At 38.0% G+C, this 22,946-nt stretch overlaps 1 protein-coding gene across 2 annotated transcripts in view; it reads left to right on the forward strand.

Annotated features, from left to right (window-relative positions):
• Window positions 1–22,217, forward strand: part of LOC140154793 (uncharacterized) — a 37,626-nt gene extending 15,409 nt beyond the window's left edge. Inside the window, exons 4-18 of one of the 2 annotated variants that reach the window (XM_072177367.1) lie at window positions 560–711; window positions 1,464–1,606; window positions 2,104–2,573; window positions 2,915–3,019; window positions 3,752–4,006; window positions 4,953–5,036; window positions 6,134–6,349; window positions 7,192–7,423; window positions 8,663–8,770; window positions 9,257–9,499; window positions 10,330–10,454; window positions 11,417–11,542; window positions 12,156–12,259; window positions 15,718–15,831; window positions 17,063–22,217. In XM_072177367.1, the coding sequence (XP_072033468.1) occupies window positions 560–711; window positions 1,464–1,606; window positions 2,104–2,573; window positions 2,915–3,019; window positions 3,752–4,006; window positions 4,953–5,036; window positions 6,134–6,349; window positions 7,192–7,423; window positions 8,663–8,770; window positions 9,257–9,499; window positions 10,330–10,454; window positions 11,417–11,542; window positions 12,156–12,259; window positions 15,718–15,831; window positions 17,063–17,215 (2,630 nt within the window). In that variant the 3' untranslated portion in view covers window positions 17,216–22,217. The remainder of the gene's footprint in view (window positions 1–559; window positions 712–1,463; window positions 1,607–2,103; window positions 2,574–2,914; window positions 3,020–3,751; window positions 4,007–4,952; window positions 5,037–6,133; window positions 6,350–7,191; window positions 7,424–8,662; window positions 8,771–9,256; window positions 9,500–10,329; window positions 10,455–11,416; window positions 11,543–12,155; window positions 12,260–15,717; window positions 15,832–17,062) is intronic. The other variant, XM_072177368.1, reaches the window with a different exon arrangement.
• The last annotated feature ends 729 nt before the right edge of the window (window positions 22,218–22,946 follow it).

Raw genomic sequence — 22,946 nt, forward strand, 5'->3', positions numbered from 1 at the left:
ATCTAATTGTCCGTTTGTCACTATATTTAACGATGAGTCTAGTAAGTAACTTCCATTCTGCAGACATAGAAACTAGAAACAACACCAAATAAAACAAAAAATGGAACCAAGGACTTGTTTTCACTCAACCGTGAGTCGCATCATCAACCGGAAGTGACGTGGCACGGACCGACATAATACACTGAACGTTTAGATATGTATATGGTTACAACAAATCAGGCACTTCATTCGGGCATTGCTAAGACACACAGCAATAGTTTGTGTTATGGGTCACTATACTTCGTGACCAGCTTCAGACTGACCCTCGTCTTCGCTGTTTCGTTAGATCTCACAACCTTGCAGTTCAAAGTCATGAACGGTCCTTCATTCCATTATTTACAGCCCCCACATGTAATGCACTCCCGCCTCACATCCCAGGAATTGCAAAATGGGCCAGCTTCAAAAAGGAGGCACCAACCCATCAGCTTTACCGTAATGATAAATAGCTGTAATGCTTTGGTATGTCTTGACATTTAAAAAATGGGATATAAAATTTGTATTTCACTTTGTCCAATTTCAGGTGCTGCAGCAGCAGCAGCAATGACCACTGCCCCCAGAGCAGGATTGATGACCACAGCCCTGAGAGCAACCATACCTGTTGGGAGCCAAGTGACCACTACTACATCCACAATCATACCTCCATCAATATTGCAGCACCCTGCGTCCATGCAGGTAAGTGATCGTAGTCTTTAATGTCAGTATTTCGTGATTCTAGCTAGCATCCTCCTTTTATGGTGTGTTTCAGTAGATATCCACAAAAAAGCTTTCAGTTGATTCCCATTTTGCATTTGTGATTATGCATATTTAAAGTGTATTATGTAGGCTCCATAGGCCACTATGTTGTAATTTTGTTCTGCTAACTGAATAATAAAAAATAACAAATTAGATGACATATTTACCAAAGGAATGAATTTGCAAGAAATATTTTGCTCACAAAGGTTATCAGAAGTAATCAGAAGTTTCTGATGGTATAAAAATCTGGTTTAAGTGGGGATGAGGCTATGGATCACAAAATGGCCCTTTAATCAAAGACAATCATGCTTTCCCATTTGTGAAATTGTGCCTAATCTCAAATAAAACCTACCTTAAAGGAATATTAACAGAGTCGGTTATGTCTTTTGTAACCCACATTCGTAAAAGTGGTTGTCAAAGATGGTAAGTTTTGGCCCATGTAAAAAAAAATGTAAAATAACCAATGGGTTTTTTACACCAATAATGTACAGCAGTACTCTTTTGATGCAGGGTATTTGTGGTCGCATGTACATTAAAATTCCCAGGAATCGATTGGTTAAATATATTTTAACGACCGAGCATGAGCAGTGGTTTTTTTCCCGGAAAATTCCTCCTGAATACTAGGTCTTGCAATTAAGTTTGAAGCCTTTTTATTTTAACACTCAATGTTTACATCCTTTATGATTTCACAGCGTGTTCCAACTCAAGTGCATCTGCCTGCACAAGTTCACAATAGACTGCATTCTCCAGCTACCTTACCTGGTGGTACTACAGTGATACCTAGAGTACCTTCACCCGCAGTTACTATCACACATGCTACTGCTGAACCACATAGGTAAGTTATGGTCACAGAATCAAATTAATATTATATATGCTTTTGTTTTTTGTAAGTGTAAAGTAGCTCAGATAAGTTGCATGCAGGCTGACTTTGTAGCAGCTTTGTAGCAGCTTATAATTGGCGAAAAGGGGACACCCTCGCTAAATCCATTTGCTTTGTACAGTCAATGTTTTCCCCATAGAAAATACCAATTTATCTTTTCTCTGTAATAATTAGTTTTTGAATTGTTTTACCTAGATGTATTTATTTTATGGCATGTTTTGTGATTTCCCTCATTGAGTGTAACAGTAAGTGTCGCCTTTGTGTCCAAGAGGTCGAGATGTAACGGTCGAATCCCGGCAAAAACAACCAATGCGGACCGACTAAATCCTTTCATCTGCTTTGGAAGCATTTCACTACATTTTGTTTGTAAAGCAATGAAGTATTCTTCAAGCTTTTTCAAGATATGATCATTAAAGTACATTTTTTTTTGCTACCATCGTATTTCTTTTCAGGACGGTTGCACATGCTGCAGCTCTGCAGTCTTTAGCTGTCAGTGCGGCACAGGCCAGGTCAGAGATCACCACACATGCAACTACTGTTAGGACTGATATTAGAACAGACACTAAACTTGATGCAAAATATACAGAGGCTAATGTCAGAGCAGAGGTCAGAACGGGCACGAGACAAGAGGTCAGACAACCGGGGAGAGTGGAAGTACGGACTATTGACCCCAAGTCTGACCGAACTGTCGGCAAGTTAGACCCAAGGACTGATATCAGAGCAGGGTATACGTACCAGTTATCGTCATCATCGGCTGCTATTAATGCACAGAAACATTCATATATGGCAAATCTGGGGATACCGAGGCAGCAGTTGTTGCCTGGTGGGTCTGCAGTAGTTTCCGGGGTAGGAAGCACAATGATACATACTGTGGCAAACTCGGGAGCGACGTCAGTATCAAACACGGCGGTTACAACACAAAGTAAGTCTCAAAGATATGGCATTGGTTTGAAAACAATAGTAATAAATACTGATAATAATTGTGGAATGGTACTTGGTATATTTTTGCGTAAAATCGGTAAACAAATCTATCATATGTAGACATCCTAGTTAGTGAAACGTCTTGGACCAAATTGCTGATGATGTCTTTATCAATAACTTTGTGACTGCCATTATGACCATTTTGTTACCTTTAAATCAAGATAGTAAGCTTAAAAAGGCAAAGTGCACTACTGTCTTCATGGTTTCCTGTCATACTTACCAAATCCCTTAAGCTTTCTTCTTATCCTAATTGTTATATTTTTGTTTGAATTGCTTATCCAGGCACAGTAACTGCAGTGGTAAGGACAACAGCAGTCACAGGCACTACAATGAGCTCAACACATCCATCAACACATCCGTCAACAACAAGTAGTAATATACCAATTGGTAAGTGGAACAACTTGGGTTATTCTAGTTGAAATTCATACATCCACTGAACTAAACTGAAATAACAAGGAAGTGAAAGGAGCCCCACTGGCTATTTTGGCTTTTTAACTAACATAGAGTTCTATGGGAGATTTAAAATCCAAATTGTTTTTTGATCTACAAGCACAACAAATGTGGCTGTTTCCATTTAGTTGTAAGTTGCGACATGTGTAAACGTTACAAATATGCCAAAAAAATCAGGTTTTAAACAAATTAAACAACTTCATATTATAAGATCGGACATTATGGCTTTAATGAAGCTTATTAGTGGTGACGAAAAAATAAACTGGCAACTTTGTTGCTAAGCTGCAGAAATCATCAGCTGTACAAAGATCGTCATTGCAACTATAGCATTGATAAAGAAAAAATATGTCAGTTTTCAAAAGGTCTATATGTAAGTGGAATTTTATTGGACTAGTTGTATGAATTTACAAATAACTCGCTATCATGAACAGTCCTGAGGAATATCTTCAAGAAGTAGTGAATCCTGTTTGCAATAATATTTTTTTTCAAAGGAGATCAGGAAAAAAAATATAAAAAGGAGATCAGGAAGAAGGGAAGCATAACTGTCTATGATCGCAATCTTTTGTTGCACACCAAATTTTGGATTTAGGGCCTTTTCAATGAAAATGGAGCTTATAGTTGGCAAATAGTATACAGTTTTGCTCACTTAATTTTGCCTTTTTTTCACAGCCAAAGTATACCCTCAGCAGCAGCACACAACCAGGCCCTCAACAGAGCCATCGCCGACAGCTGTCTACCTCTCCCAGCATCGCAATTCACCCAATAATCCAACAGTTACTTCAGTATCAGGCCTGCCAGTGTCGGTGTCGATGAGCGGCGATGCAAGGACGGAGAGAGGGCCACACCAAACCATTCCCTCAAGACATCATTTTCCTGCGGCACCACATATGCCGTACTACTTCTCTCCAGAGCAGCTAGTACAAGGTAAATATTACATGCAGTTTATATGACTGTAATGTTGATAAGTACACACTCTTTATAAAAGCCTTTATTGAGAGCTTCTTGGCATGCGCTTAAGAAAAGAATTGTCATTTGGTAAAAACTGCAATTTTGTATAGAAGTAGAAATTTGACAAGGAGTCAGCTGGTCTTGTGATATCATCAGCTAGTTATTGTAACTACATAAACCAGACACGCATTCCATTTGGGGCGCACAACAATCTAGCCCTTTAAGAAAAGACTTGTCTTTTGATGGAAACTGCAATTTTGTATCTAAGTAGAAATTTGACAAGGAGTCAGCTGGTCTTGTGATATTTTTGAAGTAGGCCCAGTAGGAACAAATCATTGTTGTTATTAACGTTTTTTACACAAATATGCCATATAACAAAATATGGACACCCCTTGGTAACTTTTAACTCCGGAAAGGGCCCTGATCATGAGAGTGGGAGAGAAGAGAAAGTGAGAAACAGAAGGGGAACGCAGAGAGATAACTTATTTTAACCTAGACCAGATTCGCTCACAAACACACCACAACGTGTAAAGACCTGGAAACGAGGTCCTGCATCTTTTTCCTGAGGACCTCTTACACTTCCCACAATGCATTTCTCCCATTTCAATCTTCTGCACTGATATGCTATCCAGTGAAACATGGGTCGATGGTGACAAAAAGTACCTCGGAGCACATCCAGAGCTTGCAAATTTTTTTTTTCATGACTATCGACGCATGTTAAGCAAGTCTATTCTCAACTTGAAAACAAACAGAACCTGGGGACATAGTCCGACATACAAAGTAATACCGTCATTTGATGAATTGAAGTGATGTGTCATGTTGCAAAGGATTCTGGGAAGGGTTAGATATCTTCTCTACTCATACACACCTCAAGAAGAGGGCTTTGTTAACCTTTTGCACATTTGTATTTCTTTGTATACAGCCGCACCGTATCATAATATGATGAGATATGGTCAGCATGGTCCATTAGCTACAATGCCTAACACAATGGTCAGACCCACCATAGGTAAGTTGCTATAATCTAAGACAGAATTAAAATGACTAGTTTGCATCTGACGACATTGTCAATCAAACTCCCAACAAACCTTGATTGGTTAGTATGAAGGTTGATTCATCTGATACCTTCATCGAAGAAAAGGAATAGCAGGAAATGGCAACAATTACGGTGCGAAAAGCAACTTTTCTAGATATTGATGACATGGTGCCTTCAGTGAAGAATGTTTCCCATAACCAAGACCTAGCTTTTGAGACTATTTGTATGTTTGAAGATGCAAAATTAATCGTAAGGCACATTGTTTTACTGCCACATTCAGAAACTCAATCATCACAACAACTCGTAAATAAATTGTTTCGGAGTTTGATTGACAGGTGAAGTCAGACACAATCTTTTATCTCTGTCTTCGTTTATGCATTTGACTTTTATCTAATGCACAAGATTTGGTGATAATTTAAGTTAGTGGACAGGTGGCCCACATGATTTGTAGATACATAGATTTGACCAATTTATGTGCACAAATATTACAATCCAAAGAAAAATTGACTTGACTCATACCATATTGTTTGTATTAAACGCCCTTCCCCTATTATAAATGCCCCCTCCAATTTTTTAATGAAAATGGACATAAATGCAAAAATTTCCATGCCAAAACTTGCATGGACTTTTTATGATGAAGTCTATGGCCAGCACGCAGAGCAATAAGCAAACTAATGTGCCCTATACACAATCAATTTGATTGATCAATATTAAAGACCCTAGATACAAGAGTGGATACAAAATCTGCCATTGTGCACTGTACACACGAACATCAATAGTGATTTTATTGTCCAACTGTCAATAAAATCAAACTAGATTAGATCTCTTCATTAATATTGAAGAGAAATATTATTTTGTATCTATCCTGCATCTAGAGTCCTCAATATTGATCAATCAAATTGATTGTGTATGGGCCGCATTAGCTGAGGAAAATTATTGCGAGAATCAAATATCATCAAATTTGCAGCCGTGTGTGGCAGAAGCTCTCAGTGAGTTAAAATCAAATGTTGCTAAATTGCCATATCAATGAAATGACAACATTGTACTATGTCCACTAATTTTGAATACAGACTCGCACACAAGACTTCCTGTGCACGCTACTACACCAAACCAAAATAGTTCTGTCGCAGCAGCAGTAGCAGCGGCGGCTCATGCAGCAACGGTAGCCAGTACACCGCCAGTGAGGCTGGGTCACCACGGCCCACTTACCATGATGATTGAACCAAGGTCAAGACAGGTCACCATGCAGAATTCGATAGGAGGGGTTACCTCCTCAGCTGCAGATGGTAAGTAGCATGCATGTATGCAGACTTGGTTCTGTTGTACTTGTCTATAGTGTAATTCCAGAGATGATATCTTACCCTTCCCACAATGCATTTCTTCCATTTCAATTTTCTGTACTGATTTGCTATAATTTGATTCACCTCAATTTTGGTAGTGACGTATGTGCATATTTTGCTGGCAGTAGTAGTGAATCGCGCATGCGGAGAGCGTACACTCATGTGTACAAGAGCGGTTTGTCGGTATGCTTGCGGCGGATCCACAAAAAAGCATTGACGTCACTACCGAATCAATGTATATCTAGTGCAACATGGGTCGATAGTGACAAAAAGTACCTGAATAAACAGATCTTGCAAAATAATTTGAATTTCTTGACTATCAACTCATGTTTAGCTAGTCTATTCTCAACATGAAACCACCATGGAGTATCATTTGCTGTAATGAGGTGATGTGTCATGTTGCAAAGAATTCTGGGAAGGGTAAGATATCTTTGGTGTATTCCTGTGAAGTATTGTGATCACTTTTCCTCCCTTGTGTGACAAGTAGTAGCAATGTTTTCAAGTTCAAAGAAACAATAACAGGTTTTTACACAGTAAAACATAGAGAGAATTAGCATAGCAATTGTTACCTCTTCTATAAACCAACCAGTAAGTGATGCATGTGTGTTAATTCAGTGATGTGTCTTCCATTGCGCTGGAATTAGTAATGAATTTTGGTACTAAAATGTGTGTTTTGGTACTAAAATGTATTAAGTGGAATCTCACGGTACACGCGGGACCTCCTTGGTTGTGTTGCATTCCATTGCATGTGTGTGTCTAATTGGTGTTTGTCGTCATTGGACCTGTAGGTTCAGCAGTGGCTTCTGCTTTATTCCTTACCTCTATGGCAGGTATATACAGTACAGGCACCGCCGCAGGACAGACCACACCCAGTTCGATGGCCATAGCAGCTGCAGCAATGACCTCACAGCAGCAGCAGCCTCAGCAACAGCAGCAGCAGCAGCAACAGCAAGAGGCCACACCAAATCCGGCATCTTCCCCAAGGCCTAAAATCTTGCAGAGAAAGAGAGCTATGGATAGGTAAGTTTATATACAAGGACCATATGGGCTGTTGGGTTATTCAGTTCAAAATCCATACACCCCTTATGGAAGACATGACCTCCCATATAGGAGGTGTAGATTTCAAATGGGAGTCACCCATGCAGGTAACCCATTTGCAATTCACATTCACTTTGTGGGAGATTACGGTCATGTCTTCCATAGGGGGTGTATGGATTTCAACTGGAAAAGCTGATTTGTTAAACTATGTGATATGTTCCTATGTGGAGATGGTGAAGCCATTGACAGGTGAGTGGTCTGGTTTTCACATGATGTTTTCTACCTTACATAGGCTAGTCAAAGTATGAAATCACTGACCGCTAATTGCAACAGAATCCATTTAATCACCATTCATTTCAGACAAGCTTACTTTAATAACACATTAAAAGTCCCCGAAAATCCAAGTATAATTAAAGACCGAATTAAAAAGACTAGTTTGCGTCTGACGTCAGAGCAAAGGCGCAACGTGATTGATTGCTGACCTGCGCAGTACAGCATTTTTGGTCTACTTGACAGGACGTCATACGCGAACTAGTCTTTTTAATTCGGTCTTCAATTATAGTGGAACAGTGCCTAATTTACATAAATCCAAAATGGCCGCTTATGCAGCGGGTGAAATTTCAAAGTTGGTAAAATCTGAATAAAAACCATACCAATTTAATCCTCTATAAGGATTCAGACAAAGTATAGTTTGACCTATCTCCGATAAGTTATAAGGGGAAGAATATTGTATCTTATGAAAACACGCCTTATGACAATACTTTTGGCTTATCCTTCATATCACATTATAATTGGAATGTTTTTATTTACTCCTTTGTGTAACATGAAAAATCTGCATTAACCAAAAGTATAATGTGCAGGTTTGGTGCAAGAAAGGCCTATCTGCAATAGCTGCCCTATAGATATTTGTGCATTCTATCTTGTGTATATATGACACCTGGCAGCTATTGCAGATTCACTTTTCTTGCACTTCAGACAACTTGCACAATATCTTGGTATCTCTGAAACAAATTGGCAATGCATATTGTGTGATAAGGGTTTGGTACAGTATTATCCAATATATTGTATAAGAGTTTGGTACAGTATTATCCAATATATTGTGTGTGTGCTAATTTTACTTTCTTCCAAAAAAAGAAGCGATACTTTGAACTAAACTGATTTACATGTAGTATACAATGCGGTGTTTAGAATATCGTTTGACCACCAATCTTTTTCTTTTAGGCCGAACTTAGTGTGGAAACCAACCGTATCTACTTCAAATAGCCAACCAGGTAGTCCGGGGCCAAAGACCGATTTATCAAGGGCAGCAACAAATTCACCTAAAGCAACGTAAGTTAAGTTTCCTTACAGCATGAGACTTTGCAGGAGGAATGATTCATTGGTAGAACACCAGTGCTGTCACCTTTTGAACCTATTTTTTTATCCATTTTAAGATAAGCACTCCTGATACATCTGTGGAAGTGACTTAGTAGGGGAAAATTTACACTTTGCAGTATAAAAGCTCTGTCAAGATTAGTGTGTTCTGAAGTCTCTGGACTTGGGACCAAACTTCGGAAGCTCTGTCAAGATTAGTGTGTTCTGAAGTCTCTGGACTTGGGACCAAACTTCGGTGGGTTAATCTTCATTCAATTTCAAGGTGAACCTTCCACAGTACTTTCTAGGCATTACACAATCGAAAAACTGAATTAATTATGAATGAGGCTTAAGCCAAAGTCGTTGTAACTCAAGAGATTGTGATTTTTAGTTGAATGAATTGGTGATGCTTTTTAGTTATTTTCATCAAACTTCAAACTTTGCCTTGTTTTTTCCTTACAGTGATTCACTTTCAAGCAGCCAACACTCTGTGGATAGCAACATATCTGAAGCCAGTACGGACACAGTGCCCACACCGTCAAGTGCTGGCTCCGTAAAGATCAAACAAGAGCCTGACGTGCAGGGTATCGAGTCGGGACCTCAGGTTACAATATCTACATCGGGTGATGCAGGGTTAAATGCTACAGGGGCAATAGAAGAAGTAGGGCCTTCACCAAGAAAGAAACCAAGAAAACAGCAGCACATGTAAGTGGTAGTCTGCAAACAATGCTAACTTGTAATTACTGTTTCAATTTGCAATGCCTTATTTGGTAAAAAAGAGTGTAGAATGGTTTCTTGCAACCTATATGGTTAATGTAATTCGGATCCACTGAATTTGTAAGTTTATATTCCCCTTTTAAGTAAATCTCATAAGCCTTTGCATACGTTACACCTGATGTGCACATCCTTAGTGAACATTGTTACGGCGCAACGATGCAATTTTGATGTGCGTATCGGCATGACAACCTCAGGGGTCTAAACAAGACTTATGGGGTTATTTTGTGATCTACAGCCTCATCCCCCCACTTTTCTCAAAAAAAGTTGTGATTTTTATACCAATGGAAACATCTGGCTACATAAAAATTTCTTTGAGATTAATTTGTTTAGCAAAAATATTGTCAAATTTGTATTACATTCTAGTTAACAGCAACAAAATTACAACACAGTGGGCTATGTAGCAGTGTAATACATATAATCATGCATAACTGGCAAATGCAAAATCGGAATCAACTGAAATTTTGGGAACAATAAGCTCTTGTGGATATCTACTGAAAAATGTCATAAAAAGAGGATGCTAGAATCACAAAATTCTCCTTTAATATTATAATATTTGTATACTAGTGATTACTTGATGATATTGTATGGTTACTTGAGCTGGTTTCATCTAAAGGATAATGATCAAATTGATCTTTTTATGCTCTTTGAGCAATTTCTTAGAGTAGTTGGTTTTTTAAGTGTCCTGTGTAAAGTGCTGCTTCAGGAAGATATATTTATTGATCAATATCGCAAAATGTGTTTTTCTCTCAAATTGACAGAGTTGCTACAGAGCATCCTGATATCCTAGATGACCAGTCAACAGATGACGAGATGGAGACAAAACCGAGGCCGTCTTTTAGGTTGAAGAAGGAGAGAAAGGACAGGAAGCACCACAGACATCAAGGTAAGTCAATCCTATACAAAACTGAACTGAACTGAACCTTAAAGGAAGTGTCCGGCAATCACAACATTGTGTCTTATATGTTAGAAAAATAATTATCAAGCACGAATCACATGGTTTTATTTAAAACAAACTCACATTAACCATAAAAGCGAATAAAAACAGCAATCTTTCAACACGCGATATTCAAAATTCCCGCCGAAATTTTCTAGAGCAGTGACGTCATGGTTATTTGTGCTCAAATGTCGTCAGGCTTCATTGAATTATTAGGACGTCATTGTTCTTGACAATTTCGGGCGCGGGAATTTTGAATATCGCGTGTTGAGAGATGGCTGTTTTATTCGCGTTTTATGGTTAATATGACTTTGTTTTAAATAAAACCATGTGATTCGTAAGGGCTTGATAATTATTTTTCTAACATATAAGACATAATGTTGTGATTGCCGGACACTTCCTTTAAGGGGCCACAGGTCCCTATTGACTGGTGTCGGCCTACCTGCTCCAGACATTCAAACATCAACACCTATATATCGTATTCACCAAGGACCAACTGATTCAAGAACTTGTGTGTTCCACCACCATTGTTGATTGGAATTTGTTACCACCAGACTTCCATACATTAGAAAGAAAAAAGCATTTCAAGAAAAGCATATTTGAATTTTACAAAAAAACAGACACCTATAGAGACTAGATATAAATAGCACACACAGCATTGCGTACTCACACCCTCATTGTGTGATTCCTTGTGGAATGTTGGAGAGTATTTGAGAAGAAGAAGTAAGGCCAAGAACAAAACATTCGCTTCCCTCACACTTTTTGTGGAAGACATGGTCGATCAATTTTTAAAAATATATATACACTACTCAAAACATTTACAGGATCAGAAACATATAATCCTAATTTGCATTCTATATTTTTGTTCTGTTTTTAAAATCACAAACTTTCTTGTTTGGCTACTTTTACAGATATGGATAGCATGAAAATTGTGCACTATTTCAGGCGTCCATGCTGCCGGTTATTAGATACGTACAGACAAACTTGGAAACCGACACATAATCACTTTGACAGATATACTGATGTCAAACCCAAAGGTAAGTCTTATTCATAGAATTTTCTGGAGAAAGGGCGACTCCAAATTAATGCCCTGCGGGGCCATTCTAAATACCCCAGACACACAGCGGATGAATTAAAAAATGTTCAAAATAAACGGATTCAGGAATAATTGTTATATCAACAGGTTGGGCTGGGTCGGGGTGGGTTATTGCATACTTTTAATGGGCCGGTGGTATTCTGGTTCAGTAGTCGCCGACATGCTCTGGCATCAAATCGCAACAGTTGACAGCTTTCTAGTGTCATAGCTACCCACAACTGAAATGCTGGTGGTGATGTACAATCGCCTGGCGGTTAATTGATCACTAGCATTTTGTCTATCACTCACTGCGACTCTGTATTAGTTCACATTTAAGAACTATATTCAGCTTGTTGGATTTATATGTTTTGTTGTAGGCTCATGCTGAGAAATTATTGAATAATTATCTAGTTACCCACAATATTTAAGATATTTATTTTGTCTTTGACCAACATTACGGTAACATTCTAAAATTGAACATGCATAGGACGCAGTTAGAGGGCACTGCTAGCTTGTAGCATAAAACAGTTTTGTTTTTACGAAGTGGACTTTGATTCCATTTTTTCTTGTCACAGAGGAGAAGAGGATATCAATCCATGAAATAGCCAATCAGAGAGGCGTGTTGAAGAAAACAGATGGCTGGAAAATCAGACATATCACATACCAATTTGAGGATCTGGTAAGTTACAAGAATTTCACGAGTGGTGTATGTTAAGGGATCTAAAATGAGCATTTATTATGCGTTTCGACAGTATTTTTTGTGGGACATGAGAGCACCTCAGACCTATCGAATTGCATTCTGAATCTGAAGCATGTCTTTAAGTGTATGTAGCAGGGAGGAAAAGCCGACGGTCAATTGAAAATTTTGACCTTTCATATTGAAGATATAGATTTTTTTCCCCAAAAGACCAAATTTTTTTGGTGTTTTGGAAAAAAATCCATATCTTCAATACTGAAAAGGTCAAAATTTTCAATTGATCGTCGGCTTTTCATCCCACCTACATACACTTTAAGTATAAATCATCAGATATATAAAGTTTACTTCAAGTACTGTTAAATATCAAAAATATCAATTTTTAATGATTTGCCATAAAATGTGTATTAAATTGCGAATTTCAAAAATCAAAATTATTTGATATCAGAATGACATTCTTCGTATTCAGAATGCAATTCGATATGTCTGATGTGCTCCAATGTCCCACAATAAATACTGTCCAAACGTTCATACCCCAGCCCTTAAGGATGCAATCAGGAATTGTGGAGTGGAGAGTATTATATCCTTCATTAATATATTCTCTTTCATTAATTGGTTAAACGAGTATCATGTGACCAAAAATAGTTTTACTATTTTGCAAAGCAGTTAAAAAGCCGACTCAAAGTGCTATTTCCCGGGATATATTTTTTGCTATACTCCTCTGAGCGTATGACCTCATAGCCGCATCGCAGTTCCTAGCGGTCGGTGCAACTCGCCACATACGCGGGATATCGCTACCGGTTCTGGGGTATTAATGTGTAGCAAGACGTGTTGTCGTGCGAAGTACACAAGCAGCAGCACAGAAGTGCAGCTAAAATACGGCAGTTTAATGACATAATCTGAGTTACATCAGGAACAATATCTTAATATTGACGGCGAAATAACAGAGAACATGGTTACTTGTTTCACGGCGGTATTGTAGAGGTTAAAACATTACAACGGTAAGCTTTATAGCCACTCAATTGTGTGCGTGCTTTGTGCATGTAGGCCTACGTGTATTCAATCAAAACAAAGCACGGCAAGCCTAGCCTAGCCTTGATTATGCTAGGGCTTAGCCTACATTTATGCCTAGGCCTATGTCTATGATAAAGGCCTTTCTATTATTTAACCAATTAATGAACAAAGAATATATTATTAATTAATGAAGGATATAAAACAAATATTTACTGCTCTAAATTCGGGATCTGGTGGAATCTATTGGTCCCCTCGGTGAACTGGAGACCGTGAGCCTACTATTTCCCTCGACCTGGCGGTCTCGGGAAATAGTAGGCTCACGGTCTCCAGTTCACCTCGGGGACCAATAGATTCCACCAGATCCCGAATTTAGAGCAGTAAATATTTGTTTATTACACTTGAGTGGATACTAGTACCTTTCAGTCAGTCATATTTGCAGGATATTTGGCTCAATGTACAAAAGATGAATATAGGCAGCCCGCGGGCCAGCAGACCAATGCCAGTTGGCCCTTACACCACATTTCGCCATACTGCATTTTAGAAACGCTTGTAGAATAAGAAAAATTGTAATGCTAATTTATTGCACATTCTAGGGAAGCGTGGTTACCTTTTTAAAATAACCGAGTGAGAGGGGGCAAGAAAATATTTTTCCTGTCAAAACTGAAGCATCATCTGTATAAAAGAAAATATGAATATTAACTGCACATCATATATAACGATTTGTGATACCCAATTGTGGCACATTTGATGTCGTTTAAGAGGCAGAGAATTTTATTTCAATTTTATATACGCCAAAATATTTTTTTAATTGAGCAAGAATAAGGATAGAAAAAATGTTGAAAATTGTATGTGAATATTACATTAGACCCCACCAAAGATTACTCTTTCGTTTTTGTGGTTATCTAATCTTTTATTTCCTGAAAAAACATTTGGGGTCTTATGTCAATTATTTACATACTTGATCAAAACATTTGAACATGTATACAAGAAAAATGGTAGGTTCCTCTATAGTATTTTACTGACCATGGAAATGTACTGAGACACGAGCACGTGTCAAAATCGATATAATGTATTGTCCATAATCGCCCATTTATCATGTTTATTGTTGGATTTTTTTGTATATAGAACACGCAGTTAACAACAATTGAGCGCTATTAATACACATTAATGTTTTAGGCAAATAAAATTCCAAAATATGGTACGTTTTCTGCCTTTGCTTGTCACGTGGTAGGCCTATGTTGAAGTTGCGATTATATCTTCAAATAAGTTTCAAATGGATTTCAAGTGGCCGAGTGGTCTAAGGCGCTGGCTTCATGGTGTGTCCAAAGCGGTGCGCCGTGAGTTCGAACCCCGCCTCCGCCAAATTTAATTTTACTTTTTTTTTTTTTTTGAATTTCATATTGTGGAAATGTGACTGGGAGAATTTATGTATGGCGTGGAGTGGTGTGGTTGGCCCTTGTGCAATCCATGCAAAGTTCAACGTGATATATTTATTGTATAGATTTCAACATATGTTGAACCAAACATATTATGCATTTTCAAAATTGAGGCGTTTGGTGCACAACATCAAATAAGTGGAGCAGGGAGGGTCATTAAACTGTGTATTAAAAAGTGCCCTAACAAATTTGAACTTTATGTAGAATCTAATTATAATATCTATATAATAATACGCTATTCTCTGTAGATATACGCTATTCTCTGTAGATCTGTTTGTTTGTCTGTGACTGCTAATGTGAGGCCGTCGTAAGTCGTACTGGGCTCAAACTTGGTGGGTGGGTGTAGTTCTGTCCTGGCAAGAAGAAGTTTATGTTTGTTAAGTCATCTGACCCTGAGGCCCCCTTCCAGTGGTCATCTAAGGTCAAATTACTAAAAAAAACCTGTTGTGTGAGGCCGCCGTAGGTCGTACATGGCCCAAACTCGGTGGGTGGGTGTGGTTCTGTCCTGGCAAGAAGACATTTATGTTTGTTTTGTCATCTGACCCCGGGGCCCCCTCCCAGGGGTCATCTTGAGGTCAAATTACTAAAAACTGTCGTATGGGCATGAAACTTGGTGGGTACGGATAACATTTAGAGCCAAAATTTTGGAAGGTCATTTTGGGGTCATCCGAGGTCACCCATGGGTTATTTGAGGTCAAATTAGTAAAAACCGTCGTATGTGCATGCAACTTGGCGGGTACAGACAACTTTCAGAGCCAACATTTTGGAAGGTCATTTTGGGGTCATCTAAGGTCACTCACAGGTCAAATTAGAGCAAAACTGTCGTATGGGCATGAAACTTGGTGGGTATACAGTCAACATCAGCCAGGTAATCGTGCCCAGCCGAGAACTGCCAAATACGGGTAACCGCCTAGTTATAATATAATACTTCTATTGACAATAATATACTATTTGTCTAAGGTAGTCACCAACTTCACTGGTTTTTTTTTGTAGGGAGTACTGGAGCAAGATGTACACGACCAAATGAACGCGGTAAAAGATGGCTTAGTAGATTACCAAACAGAGCATAATAACAAAGACACAACACAGATTTATGAACTTATACAGGTAAGGGACTTTGTTAAGATTATTCACACTAGCTGTTAATCTTAACCCCCTGAGCACTACTTGCCGATTTAACATTGCCTCTAATTGGTCAATTACATGATATCTTCATTTCAATCACCAATCAGAATGGAGTTTTGTAAATAATTTACCCCAATATTTTTATGTGGTGAAATTATTTTAACAATGTTGCTGATTGGGCCAATTGATAATGAAAATTCTTTTTGTCCAATCTGCAGGTAGTTCTCATAGGGTTAATGTAGAGTAAAAAAAAATCTATTTGTGATATGGTACTTGTAGTAAAAACTTTTAAAAAATGGCCATGCATTGCTGTGTTTGAAACCTGCATACTTTTCAGATCAAGATTTTTTCTGATTTTGGAGTACTCAAAGTATGTTTCGGGGCAGTGTTATAGAAGTAGTGTTTTTTTTGGGGGGGGGGGTGGTTCTATTTTGGCAAAAGGACCTGACATCTTGATCTTTTTGAGATAACTGATTAAAACTGCTCAGCCTGCATAGACTTGTACATGGTAACCCATCCTAACTTGGGTATTTACTAGGCCTACACATATTTGATTGATTGATATCATGTAAAAAAGAAATGAAAGAGTAGGTAGGTAGGCTGGTAGGGATGCTTTGTTTTGTAGTTGTTTTTTGGTCAAAGACTACCGAATCTTGCCTGTTTCCGAATACTTAAAGACACAGGTGCACTGGACTATTCTAGTTGAAATCCATACACTGTTTATGGAAGGCATGACCTTAATCTTCCACACAGGGAGTGTAGATTTCATATGGAGTCATCCATTCAGGTAGCCCCATATGAAATTCACACCCCCTGTGTGAATGATTAAGGTTATGTCTTCCATAGGGGGTGTAAGGATTTCAACTGAAATATCCATTGTTTTGGTTCGCATGTGTGACAATTTGATATGGTGAATGTACCATAGTGTATCCCAGGAGCTATTTGGAGTCTAGTCTTTCTAATTCATAAACTGGGGGCAGGTACAGTGTAGTGTCGTCGCTTGTTCTGGTTGAGGTCGGGATCTATTGCTGCGATATAATAGGCCTCCTTAATACCCCGTTGTAAGGTCTAGAAAAGAAAGGTCTAGATTCACTCTCTCCAGGGATGCAAAATTTGAATTTAAAAAAAAGTACAAGTTCCTTTCATTTCCATGACAAGTTGGTTTGTATTTTGATCATGTCATTACCATGTACGGTTTGATTTCATCTTACAGGGCAATATCCAAAGAAGCAAGTACGTCATGGAGCATCTTGACGAAGCCAAGATCAGTATGCTCAAACTATTAGAACACAAACCAAAAGTATTAAATATCATCAAGAAACATGCTAACAAAAGACACGCCAAGAAGAAGTCACATTCATCGTGAGAAGATTAACAGACACTCCTATAGCGCCATATGGGTCATGCCGTCTTGATGAAGCAGCAGCAGCAAGGTTGACTTTTGAGATGGTAGAGGAGGAAGAATCCATTTTCAGATCAGGGATGGTTATTTACACTCAAGTGCATCAACATTTCTAATCAAACAAAACTTGGTGATGTGAGTTCAAACTTTGTGATAATTCCAAATTCACTCTGGTGATTTTGTGTAAATGGTTGGAAAGGTCGAATAGCATGTTTCTACTGAGAATGTTTATTGATCAACACTACACAAAATCAAAGCATTGCATACTGCTAAGCATACAACATACTGGTAAAAGTGTCATCAGTGTAAACAATCTGGATACCAGTAAAAGACATAATTGGTATTGGGCTGTTCCATTTGAAATCAACACCCCTTATGGAAGACATGACCTTAATCTTCCACACAGATGGTGTAGATTTCAAAATAGGGTCACCCATTCAGGTAACTCCATTTGAAATCTGCACTCCCTGTGTGGAGGATTAAGATCATGTCTTGCATAGGGATATTAATTTCAACTGGAATAGCCCAATAGTGTGGCCTTGTTGCCAGTAGAAACATGCTATGAGATTTTCATCATTAGCACACACAAACATATGTGTACAAAGTATGTAGAAAGAAGGTATTACATATCTTGGAAATAGACATTCTCAGGACTTTCTCAATTCATCATAACAAAGTGAAATTTGGGTGGAATTGGTCAGTATATTGTGTCTTTCTTGTTCTATAAACAAATTGGCACTTTTCCTTAGAGCTGTCAAGTAACCATGATATTTCAAACTGGACACTGGGAATTCCATTAACTGGAGAAATATATTGAACTGGAATGATGGACAATTGTATCATGGAATATCATAGGGCTATTCCAGTTGCAATCCATACACCCCCTATGGAAGACATGACCTTAATCTTCCACACAAATGGGGTTACCTTGATGGGTGACTCCATTCGAAATCTACACCCCCTGTGTGGGAGATTTTAGAACTTGTCTTCCATATGGGGTGTATGGCTTTCAATTGGAATATCCCATTGTTTGGGATTAGGCAGGAAGTGGGGCTAACGCCGTTCCAATTTGAAAGCAGTGACGCCCTCTTGGTTAAAAGAATTCCCGACGCCTTGTATTTTTTGTGAAACACTGCCTGAAGTTTGGTATAGACTGCCATACTTGCAAGGGAATCAAGTAAATCGAGTCACATGTCAAAGAATAACAATTGTCATTTACTTACCTTGCCAATCTCTAATTGTTTTCCACATGCAAGAATACGAAAATCAAGATCAGGATTCCTGTGGTCCTTGAATTTGAAAACACCTTTTCAAGGTCTTGAAAGTCCTGGAAATTTGTACAAGGTCCTTGAAAGTCCTTGAAAATTGGAATTTTACCTAAAGTATAATTTTGACAAAATTTTGGGAGTGGAGAGGAGCTGTCACTTTTGTTAATATGTGTCGCATGGAGAACCGCATCATGATTTTTGTGTTGTGGTTAAGTCTTTGAAAATAATGCTTTTGGACCCTGAAAGTCCTTGAATTTTAAAAGGCTTAAATGTGCGGGAACCCTGCAAGAGTTAATTTCCTACAATCATGTCTCTTCCTCACGCAGTATGAGATGATTCAAGATGAGTTTGTGAGAATCACTTTTGATTTGGGCAAAGTTCAACCAAATTGCACCCAGACGTGGATAAAATAAGATAACTTGACGCATTTATTTGAGCTATTTTATCAAAATCAGTCCTAGTGATACATTCTCATTTTGCTATTGTGTCACACTTTCATGTCTGTTATGAATATGGTCACAGAACTTTTGGGCTTTGTGTTTACATACATCTGACTTGGGGAACAATTTTGATTGTAATTTAAGTGTGTAATAATGAATTGTGATAATAGCTTGTTGGGCATCAGCTGAAATATAGAGAGTAAGTCAATGATTTTTGCATTATGTTTACTTTTCAAATTTTTATGCTATTATTTTGTTTTTATTTATTATTTATTCAACACATTCTTGGATACGCATTCTCAGTTGGGATAGTGATGGAAAAATAATTGTAATGCCATTTTTTAAGAAATATTTTGTTGCAGATGTGATCAAGTGAAAAACCAAAGATTAAGTTTAAAATTGTCTTGTTCTCAAAGATGAATTGTTTTAAAAAATCATGATTTTCTTGAGCAAATTAACATCAATAGGTTCAATTGGCAATATGTGTTTTAGTTGTAAGTGATGATGGAAGCATCAGGTAGCAGATACTGTGGGTTATTCTATTTAAAAACCACACTCCCCCCTGTGGAAGATTTGGGAAGTATCTTCCACAGAGGGAGTATGAATTTGAAATGGAATAAACACACTAGGCAGCTCCATTTGAAACTCACCCTCTGTGGAAGATTCAGGTTGAATCTTTCTCAGAGGGTTGTGTGAAATTCAAATGGAGTTGCCTAATGTGTTAATTCCATTTGAAATTCATACTCCCTCTGTGGAAGATTTTGGAAATATGTTCCAGTAGTGTGGATTTTAAATGGAACAGCCCAATGGAAGCAGAATCAGATAATGGAATTGGAGATCACAATCATCATGTGAGATAAGGGTCCCAATTTGGGTGCTAATCACAGAATCAATTCTCGCAACAAGTTTGTGAGAATCAGAATTGATTCTCCAAGTTATGCCCCAAGTTCATACCCATTCCGTAAATTGCAACAATCAGTTGATCCTCACTTGAATCTCTCCAGATGAGTTTGTGAGAATCAGTTTTGATCACGCAAAGTGCGACAAAATTGAGCCTTCTGTGATAAGTCGTATGCCTGGCATCATTGGGCTATTACAGTTGAAATCCATACACCCCCTCCCCCTATGGAAGACATCACCTTAATATCCCACTCAGGGAGTGTGAATTACAAATGGGGTTACCTGATTGTATGATTCCATTTGAAATTCACACTCCCTGTGTGGGAGATTAAGGTCATGTCTTCCATAGAGGGTGTATGAATTTCAACTGGAATAGATCATTAATCAGGATTCACTTTTGCTACATGTTGAGAACTGCTAATTGGCATAGGGTTTTGTTGTTTATGTTTGTTTGTTTGTTTGTCACCCCATATAGATCAAATGTTAAGATGGCCGTGACAAAATGTGTCTATTTCTGATTGTAAATTAATATAATTGGCCACGGCAATGGTCGCAATGTAAATCATTGGCATTTATTTTGTATATATATATCAATATGATAGTTTTGTTGTATAAAGCATAAATTGTAAATAACGCTATTCATTTTTTCCCTTATTTCATTTTTGTTACTACTGTATAGTTTTGATGCAAATGCTTGTTTTTACTGTGTATTCTTGATTTCAAATTGACTGCAAGCCACCACAAGGGTATATATAATAAGCCAGGAATGACATAGAATTTCCCAGGGAACAAAAAAGCAACGAAAAATGATGAAATACTAAATTTGGAGAACTTCAAATTTGCACATCCGATACTTGGTCATGTTTCAGTATTATTGTCATTTTTTTTCCATAGTGACGAATCACAGATTGCTACAAACTGTCCATTTTGTATTAAACTGACTGATGATGGTGACATTTTCAACTTTGATTGTGCAGTACAAAGCCATTGTTTTTGTTATCCTTCATGTAAGAGAACACGGAACATGGTGCATAGATTTATACGAGGGATTATGAGCTTTATTCTGTGAGCTTTATTCTGTGATCTTTTGTTAGTCGTCCTACACTTGGGACACACCCGGCTGTTTCCATCGACGCTACCCATGTCTTGTGTAAGGCAATTTACAGGGTACATAGGGACAGTTTATGTAATCTGAGATTCGTCGTTTTGAAAAACTAAAAAGGTGTGCATATTATGCATTGAGTATGCAAGAATCTGACTGTGATATCGACTCCCTCCCTCTCCTTATTTTGATTACTCTCTCTCCACACGGATGTAGACTGCAGACGACACGTATCAATTATCAAAATTTGAGAATCGCACATTTGCATGGATCAAACACACAAGTATGAGAATTATTTTTCCTAATGGACTATTCTAGTTGAGATTCAAATGGGGTTAGCTGAATGGGTGACTTAATTTGAAAAGCATACTCCCTTTGTAAGAGGTTATATGGCCATGTTTTCTACAGGGGGTGTATGGATTGCAACTGGAATAGCCCAATTAAATATAGTCCACCCTAGCCCTATAACTCTAACTTGGGAACAGACTATAGTTTTCGACATGGTTCTTCAGTGGTCTACCGATTTGGCACTCATTAGAGCATTTAGACCGTAAACATGGTAGTCATTCGCCGATCACTTGACCTAGTTCTTTTTACCAGATAATCAGGTACAGCAGTCGCACACCGCTGAAGAACCTTACTGAATACTGTAGATACTGCAATTACGCCAATCATATTTTGATGAACGCCAGTATGTTTAAATGTTGGTAATAAATATATTTGACAGAAATTGATGAGCCAGCATTTTCGTTATTGTTGTTTAGTTTTAATTACTTGATTGATATTCTCATAGCTTTGAGTAAATAAATGATTAGAAATTGTACTTTGCGGGAGGAGCACATTAAAAACCCATCTCATCGGTTATTGAGAATTTCATGAGGAAAAATGACCAAATTTTCATACTTGTACTTATTCTCTCAAAGTCAAGGTGGCCAAGTTTTAATTTGGTAGATGATAGATACTTAATAGTTGATATCCAGGAGTTAGGGAGGGCGAGAGTATCAAGTTGAGATGTCACACAGACAACATGCTTGCTACATTGTATGAATATCTTGTATTGAACCAAAATTTGAATTGTGAAATAATATGAGATTTTTTTCCTATGAAATATTTGGAAGGTCTCCAAGATAATCAGGCCTATATATGTTTTTGATGGATTCTCCAATTTTTGTGGGGAAAATATTGTATTATATTGTGTATTGTAGAGAAGTAGAGACCTATGAACGCATTCTTGTAATTAAAGAATGAAATACGAATAGTTGACTGAATCTTGTGTTATTTTTGGTATTGTATGATCATGGTTTTTCTCCCTTCTTAACATTTTGATTATATCATATTAGACCAATTGTGAACATATCAAAAATTAGTATAGTGTCCTCTATTGAATGCAGTCGAATGCTGTTGTAGTTAGTGTTGTTACATGGCAGGTACGTTCAGCTTGCTTTCATGCCGTGCGGGGCTCCATTACAACTTGCTAGTTACCATTTCATACCTTTTTAGGTTACCCAAACGAAAAAGATCGTATGGCATCACACACATACTCGCACATACATACTGTGCATACCATGTTATCAGGGGTAGATAGCAACACGCACTATACCATACATACTGTACGTGCTACAGGTGTAGATACCAATCCACACTGAACAGTGCATACCATGTTATCATTTCATACCTTTTTAGGTTACCCAAACGAAAAAGACCGTATGGCATCACACACATACTCGCACAACAAACGCGCACATACATACTGTGCTACCAGGTGTAGATACCAATACACACTGTACAGTGCATACCATGTTATCAGGGGTAGATAGCAACACACACTATACCATACATACTGTGCTATCAGGTGTAGATACCAATACACACTGTACAGTGTTTACTGTGTTATCAGGGTAGATAGCAACACACACTATACCATACATACTGTACTATCAGGTGTAGATACCAATACACACTGTACAGTGCATACCGTGTTATCA

This window comes from Amphiura filiformis, chromosome 6, assembly GCF_039555335.1.
Source record: "Amphiura filiformis chromosome 6, Afil_fr2py, whole genome shotgun sequence".
In the NCBI taxonomy this organism is placed as follows: domain Eukaryota; kingdom Metazoa; phylum Echinodermata; class Ophiuroidea; order Amphilepidida; family Amphiuridae; genus Amphiura; species Amphiura filiformis.